This window comes from Oryzias melastigma, linkage group LG5 (assembly GCF_002922805.2).
Source record: "Oryzias melastigma strain HK-1 linkage group LG5, ASM292280v2, whole genome shotgun sequence".
NCBI classification, from domain to species: domain Eukaryota; kingdom Metazoa; phylum Chordata; class Actinopteri; order Beloniformes; family Adrianichthyidae; genus Oryzias; species Oryzias melastigma.
Window position 1 is genome coordinate 26,815,754 of NC_050516.1, and position 7,994 is coordinate 26,823,747.

Below are 7,994 nucleotides of genomic sequence, written 5' to 3' on the forward strand. Positions count from 1 at the left end.
TGTTAAATTAAAAAAAACTTATTTAAGAACAGATATCAAAATTATATGAAAGCAGACTTTCGAGTTTCATTTAAAGTAAATGTCTAATGCCGGTATCTGTGTTTAGCACAAATGTGAGAATAATTTTCACTTTTAGGGTGAGTCACTTTTTAAAAAGTTTTATTTGTCTCAACACCCTGGATTTTTCCTCTAATGAAATAGCATTGGTTTTATTGTGCCATGACTATTGACTGTATATGAGAACTGGATCAAGCAAGTGTGACATCATCCATAGAAAACAAATTACTTCCAGCTACAGCTCTGTCCTCGATTCCCATTTACTTCTCTTCGCCTCTATTCTTCATTACTTATTTTATTTAGCTATTAATACTTCTGTTTGATGCAGTGCAATTCACGTGTTGTTTCTCTTTCCCACTCCTGGGAAGATTCCGGGTAGATCACCTGTGCTCCTGTTCTTGGCTGTGGACCTCACCTCCGGCTGGTCATGGCTGTGGACCTTGCCCCCACCCGCCCCCAGTTCTATCTGGATGAACATATTCAAATACGTTGTTGTAGTTAGATAAGCTAATTTTTGATGTGGGAAAATAAACAGAGGCTTACTTCTGCACCAGCAGTCTCCCGCACAAGTCAAAGGCAAAGAACTACTGCCGTTTCACAGAAGCTATGCCAAGAAAACGACTGTTTTTTGTCTAAAAATGACATAATCATAATAAAAAGGCCACTGGCAAATTCTTCTTTTTTGAACTTGACTTTCAGTGCTCTTAGAAAATCACACGATTCTTGGTTTTTTTATGAATCCCAGTTGAAATAAAAGATCTGCAGCTTCAGGAACTCCTGCTTTAGACATTCTTTCTCTGTCAGTGAGGCCAAAACCAGACAAGATGTCTGGAACTATATTTGCTACCTGAGGCCACCCATGCGGTGAGGCAGTGTTCTTGCCGCCAGTGGCACCAAAACAGGTCCGCATATAAACATGAACATTGCTGCAACCAGACACTTTTCTGCATGTTCTACTAGACCAACGCAACATGGACAACTTTAGATCTTTAGACAGAGAAACAAATCATTTTGCAACAATACCCACAATAATGTACAGCAATCACATGTGTCAACACTCCAGAACAGATAAATATTAGTAGAAACAGCTACATAATGTTACGAGATTTTTAGACAGGATGCGATGAAGGTCTTGTGACACTGCTTTTATCATCTAAAATACTGTAATCGATCTAAACAAAAAAGTGGTAATAGAGTGGCTTTGATGTTGTCTGCATCAATTAATGCATCAAATATTTCTGGGGATTTTTTTTGCCAAAAACGTAAAGCTGTAAAATAAACGATTGATTTTTATGCTATATCTTCTTGGACTCTTTAAGAAAACATCAAATTAATGTTGTTGGTATACAAGCCTATATCAGAGAATCAAAGCATCTGAAATCAGATGTGCTAACGAGTGCGGGTTAAAACCAAGGGGGTTCCTGGTGTTCTCCAGCCAATGAACCAGAACCAGAAGCCCCCTCATATACTTCTGAAGAGGCTTTAGCTACATTACTGATCCTAAAAACACCTATAACTAACTAAACCACTGTTCTAAATCAGAAGCAACAACAGAAGGAGTACTCATCTTCACCTGGGGGGCCTATGATTCATAAAGGCAAATACATTAAATGATTTTTCTAACCCTGCAATGGCATACCCTAAGGCTCCCAATGGACAGAGGGCTTCCTAGAGACATGACACTGACCAGGATCGCCTTACAGTCAGTATGAGATCATTGTGTCAGAAGGGTTCACCTTTTCCTTGACCTCTGCTGCCATACCATAAGGGAGCTCTGGGGTGGGGTAAGTAATCGTCAGAACAACAGTGATTAGATATCATAAACTGGACAGAAGAGCACTATCACAGCACAATGTACGTTCATTTCACTGTATTGGAGCTTCATTAAATAATTTGGATTAAGCTCCTTGGGTTACAGACCGTCTGACCATTTCATGACTAACTTCATGACAAGACGTGATATCATTTTCATCCTTAATCGGGTAACATTGAAGACAAAGAGAAGAGACATAATGGCCACAGGTGACAGTAACCTAAACTGTCAAGACACAAAAAGAAAAATGAGTCAAACGCATCTAATTACGGTGAGTTTGAGGTACTCTGGCTCGTGTCGGCACATCACATGAGCACAATAATAGTGGCAGCTTGTTATGAAAAGCTGTGCATCACAGAGATCTGAGTCATTTCATCTAAAAAGGTTCTTGTCATGCTACCCAGGTTCATTCTTTCACTTCATATTTTTTCACATCCTCTAAACCACATGTGTCAACGTCAAAGCCCTGGGGCCGGATCCGGCCCACCGGGTAATTATATCTGGCCCTCCAGATCATTTTATTTTACTGTTATTAACAGCCCGATGTTATCTTGCACTTATTTCTAACTTGTATAATTTTGACAAAATATAATTTTAAGGAGGGTAAAATATTGAAAGTTATTTAAGGTTTAAGTTGATTTATTCGGGAATAATATTTCTGCCTTTTTATTATTCCTTAATATAATAAAGATATACGGTTTTAAAGTTTTAAAAATGGGCATTCTGCTAGCATTTTGGCATTTGCTAAAATTTTTTAGGCTATTTTCGAGACTAGCTAATGTTTCTGCTACATGCTAGCTGTTTTGGCTAATTTAGGCTTTTTTTCATTTTTTAGGGCTATTTTGAAGTTTAGCTATTTTTTCTGTTTTGGCTAACATAAGTTTTTTTTGTTTGTTTTTTAGGCTAATTAGGCATTTAGCCAATATTTTGGTGGCTATCAGCTTCAGCATTTTCAGCTATCAGCACTAGCATCATCAGCAGCCAAATTCAGCTTACAGTATTCAAACTAGTTCATAATTATGTTAAAAAGTTACGGTTTTAAAGTTTTAATTTTAGTTTTAGTGTGTTCAATAAATGTTTATCCTGTTCCGCCCGCAACCTACGTTTGACACCCCTGCTCTAAACGTACCTGTCTTATTTCTGAGTAAAACTAAAATAAAAAAAAATATATCAAAAAACGTACATTTGTATAGGCTAAAATGCTTCCTGGATGTGCCAGAATCATCCATACACACAAATTTACTGTTTCTACCGTCCTAACCACAGCACTGACATTCCAAAAATTTCATTCTAGCCAAATCAGAGACAACATCCTCATAAGTGATGGTCTCACAAGGCTCATGTCACAGCCTCTTGGAAGCAGCATTATTCATGCCACGTTTTCCAGTACAACTACATCATTATATCAGCCTCTGACTTCAGACATTTATTGACTTTCTTCCAGTGCTTACAGCAGCAGTGTTCCCTTTCTCTGCAGTCTTCTTTCTTATTTACTGCAGGCCACAGCACTAAACAAGATAGAACTGATTCATAATGCTCTGTTTCTGAAAAATGTTACAGCTGAAAAGCAAATAGGCGACATGACTCTGCCTGATTAAAGCAGGCGTCAGGAGGACTACAGCACAAGTAAACTGAGGAGCCAACGGTTAAAAATGGAGGTCCAAAACAGGAACCCCTAACATGCACATTGACTATTCATTCTAGCCTTTAGTGCTAGATTTATTATATTCCTGTAAACTTTGCACTAAATACAACAGAGAAAAAAGTGAATGTACTTTTGACTCCTCTTGTATTTGTAAAGTTTGCCTGTAATTTAGGATTTTTTTCATAATATAATACAAGGAACAGCAAAAGACAATTTTTACACTAAAGTTTGAAAAACTACTTCTAAATTCACCTGAACAAAGTTCTTGAAACTATAGGCTAGGCCTGTACAATAAATCATAAATTTATCATCAACCCAATATCCGCCTCTACAATACACATATCACAAAAGAGGGTGTTAATTGCAATAAATAATTCAGTTAAATGTTTACACACTTGCAAAAACAATCTTAAGGTAGCTTGAGGTTTTTAAAAATGAAATATTATGAAGTAGGCTTTCACAACAAACTGCAAATTTATTGTCATCGCGATATCTGCCTGTACAATACTCAGATCACAATAGACGGTGTAAATTGCAATAAATTATTACTCTAAATGTTTACAAACTTGCTAAAAAAATCTTATGGTAGCTTGAAGTTTTTTAACAAATTAAGCACAATAGATTAAGTCACAAATTTATAATAATAAATCCCAAATTTATAAGAAGGGGTATAAGGATTTACAATGAATTGCAAATTTATCGTCATTGCAATATCAGCCTGTGCATAATGCGTATCTCAAAAGAAGGCGTAAATTGTGATAAACGGTTACCTTAAATCAGGACTCTCAAACTCAAACGCACAAGGGGCCAAAATCCAAAACACACCTTAGGTTGCAGGCCGAACACGATAAACATTTACTGAACATTAAAACTGAAATTTAAAACTGTAACTTTTTAACATAATTATGAACTAGATATATAGCATTGCCTGCAATAATGCTAATGTGAATGCTGTAAGCTGAATTTGGCCGTTAAAGATGCTGAAATTGATAGCTGAAAACACTAAAGCTAATAGCCAGCTAAAATATTAGTTAAATGCCAAATTAGCCTAAAAAACAAACAAACAAACAAAAGCCAAAGCAGCTAGCATGTAGCTGAAAAAAAAGCTAAACTTTAAAATATCCTAAAAAACTGAAAAAGCCTAGATTAGCCCAAAAAACTACTGTGTAAATATTAGTCTAACTCAAAAAAAACTAAAAGCATAAAAAACAAAAAACAAAAAACACCAAAATTAGCCAGAATAGCTAGCATGTAGCTGAAATATTAGCTAAACAACAAAGCCTATAAAATATTTATAAATGCTAAAATAGTCCAAAAAGTTGACAGAATGGTAATTTTTAAAACTTTAAAATCTTAACTTTTTAACATGAATAAAATTAAAAACAGGCAGGAATATTATTATATATATATATTTATTCTCCATAAAAATATACTTTGTCAAAATTATACAAGTAAGAATTAAGCGTAAGATAAATTTGGGAAAATTAATAACGATAAAATAAAATTATATAGGTGGCCGGATATAATTACCCAGCGCACCAGATCTGGCTCCCGGGTCTGGACTTTGACACATGTCCCTTAAATGTTTAAATGATCTTATGGCAGCTTTAAAACTACTCATTAAACTAAATAGAGCACTTGACACATTTGACCAATCAAATGGACCCATATTACATTAGATGCCTACCATTTATGTACACGAGGGTCATTTGGAGTATAATCTAAGGTATTTTGACTCTTATTTAAATAAAACTGTTGCAGTGAAATGGAAATGATGTATATAGCTGTTTTTTTGTTTTACTTTTTGCTTATGTATAGCAAGTCATTTCTTTATTTCAGTATCAATCACTAATATCGCACACTACAAGTTTTCCTCATATCATGCAGCCCTTCTCCAGAGTAAATAGCAATCATGTTAAATAGACTCATTCTACAACTAAACCAGATGGTTATTTGCATCTCTCCAGTATTGATTGCTTATAGCTCCAGGAAGTATCTAAGTTGAGGTCTTGTAACAAAGATTTCTATAGATGCACTGTAGTTATACATTATTCATGCACTCTGGTAGGAAATAGCAGCGCTAATGTGAATTACACTGAAAAACACATGCAGTTGCTTTTGGGAAACAGCTGATGGGAGAGCAAATGTACGTTTTTGAGCTAATTTACGGCCACGACATAACATTTTCCTGGACAGCTCTGAATGTGACATCACTTCCAGAGTAAAAAAGAGATCAGTTGCTGTGACTTTTGACAATTCAGAGTTCACTATAAAGTAGGGGTGTAACAATTCATTTTAACGATTTAAATCATAACATTGACTTATTTTGAACGATCCGATTTGCTAACCTCAAATTGATCCAGAACATCTTTAGCCACAAATGTGACCAGTGTGACTCAGAGATAAATACCTGAGTACAGAACAGTGCAGGTGAAGTTTTTCAGATTCCTTGTATTTTTTGCGAGATAATTAAGTGTAAATTAAATATATGTACAAACAAGTAAACAAGAATGAATGACAAATCCATTCACATTTTAGTTTCTTAAAGTTCAGCCCACTGTTGTTTCTCCACAAATAGAACATTATTAGAACGTTATACCACACTGTATGGTCACATGTCATTGCAAAATTAACTGTAATAATGGTTTGATCATCACTAAAATGGTACTTGGTTAGTGCTGCCACAAACAATTATTTTGATAGTCGACTAATCACCAATTATTTTTCCCGATTAGTCGATTATTCAGGTCATATGCAGACTAGATTTGAAGCACACGACTTAACAATCATTAGTTTAAAACAAAAAAATAGATATATAGTATTACCTGGGATAATGCTAGTGTGAATGCTGTAAGCTGACCTTTGTCGCTGAAGATGCTAATGCTGATAGCTAAAAACGCTGACATTGATAGCTGAAATCGCTGAAGCTGATAGCTAGCTCAAGCATTAGTTAAATGCCAAATTAGAATAAAAATGGAAAAACCCTAAATTTGCCAAAACAGCTAGCATGTAGCTGTAATATTAGTTAAACTCCAAAATAGCATAGAAAACAAAAAAAGCCTAAATTAACCTAAATAGCTAGCATGTAGCTAAAATATTAGCTAAACTCCAAAATAGCCTAAAAAAACTTAATAAATGCCAAAATAGTCCAATAAAGCTAGCAGAATCCATAATAACTTTTAACTGTATTACACTTCGACTCCATATAATATAAAGTAAAGACTAATCAACTATTAAATTAGTGGTCGACTACTTTAATAGTCGATTAATCGTGGCAGCCCTACACTTGGTGCAATCTACTGTGCTATTTTCCAATATCTATTTATTTGTTTTATTTCATTTGGTCAATTTGATTAGCAATTTTCCTCAGGCAGATCGATCTGGTTGGATGGTAAGGGTTTAAATCGATCAATTAAGTCAATTCTTCCCTTACTATAAAGCTTTTTTTTTCATGATTTTGCCGCACACTTTGCTTGATAGCCTCAGAGCTTTTAGTGCAATGCAGCAGAGAAAACTGGCAACTCATCCCTAGTGCAGAACTGCTAGAGAGAAGAGGGGAGAAGTGCTACTTTGGAGGCATTTGAAGCAGGTGCATAATAATAGAGAAAAAAAGTGCCTCAGATATGAAAATGTGAACAAACAGGACTGCAGTCATCCACTCACCAGCTCTGTGGTTCAGGGGTGAGCTGCTGGTGAAGTGCAACAGAGAAACCAAAGAATGTCCCCCGGTCTCCTAACTTGTGCAGTGTGTGAGTAGTATCCAGGTTGAAGCTCCAGACTTGACAGAAAAGCGCTAAAGCTGTCCAGATGAAAGCAGTCCAAAGCCTGGGAAAAGAAGATGAAAGGCAAACCGTGTTCCCGTGTCCCATCAGGGCTGCCATAGCGGGGCGCAGGTCCTCACGCGCAGCAAGTTCACTTCTAAAAGCGAAAATTGTATTCCTTTTTATGGATCATGAGCTGAAAGAGAGGGGAGGAAAAATCAAGGGGGGCAAATCCAGTGAAGAGTTTAGAGTTTTCCTGCCGTCTTTGAACGCCTCTCTGCTTTTGCCTCCGAGCTCCGTTTGCTGCTGTCACTCTGCAGCGCGCTCGTGAAAACGGCTCCAGTCCACTACTATGATGTGTGTGCGTTTCCCACAATGCATGTGCGCCCCCCCTTCAGAGCTCAGAGGGAGACAGAGGACAAGTGCCTTGAATAGCCCGCTCACTCCTCCCCCTCCCCTCTCTCCTTCAGGCTCCCCGCCCCTCCTGGTGACTCCCTCTGTCAGCTGACATCAACAGTCCAGGGACTTGTGCCAAAATACCAGGCAAGGTTGTCAGGATACAAAAAAAAAAGATGGCTCCAGTGAGTGCCATCAGGGCGAGAAAGTTCTTCCAGACACCCAAGAGTGTGATAAAAGAAAAAAAGAACTTTTTTTAACAACTGAACCCTGTAAAGCTTAGTAACTCAAAGAATTGACAGAAATTTGAACTTTTTTTTTT

General features: G+C 36.7%; 1 protein-coding gene across 4 annotated transcripts in view; it reads right to left on the reverse strand.

The window, feature by feature from the left end:
- The window catches only part of itga7 (integrin, alpha 7), a 41,831-nt gene extending 33,983 nt beyond the window's left edge, over positions 1-7,848 (reverse strand). For 2 of the 4 annotated variants that reach the window (XM_024270208.2, XM_024270206.2), the window contains exon 1: positions 7,179-7,847. In XM_024270208.2, coding sequence (XP_024125976.1) covers positions 7,179-7,396 — 218 coding nt within the window. In that variant the 5' untranslated portion in view covers positions 7,397-7,847. Of the gene's footprint in view, positions 1-7,178 lie in introns of all 4 variants that reach the window. The other 2 variants (XR_002919023.2, XM_024270209.2) reach the window with 2 other exon arrangements.
- Positions 7,849-7,994: the final 146 nt, after the last annotated feature.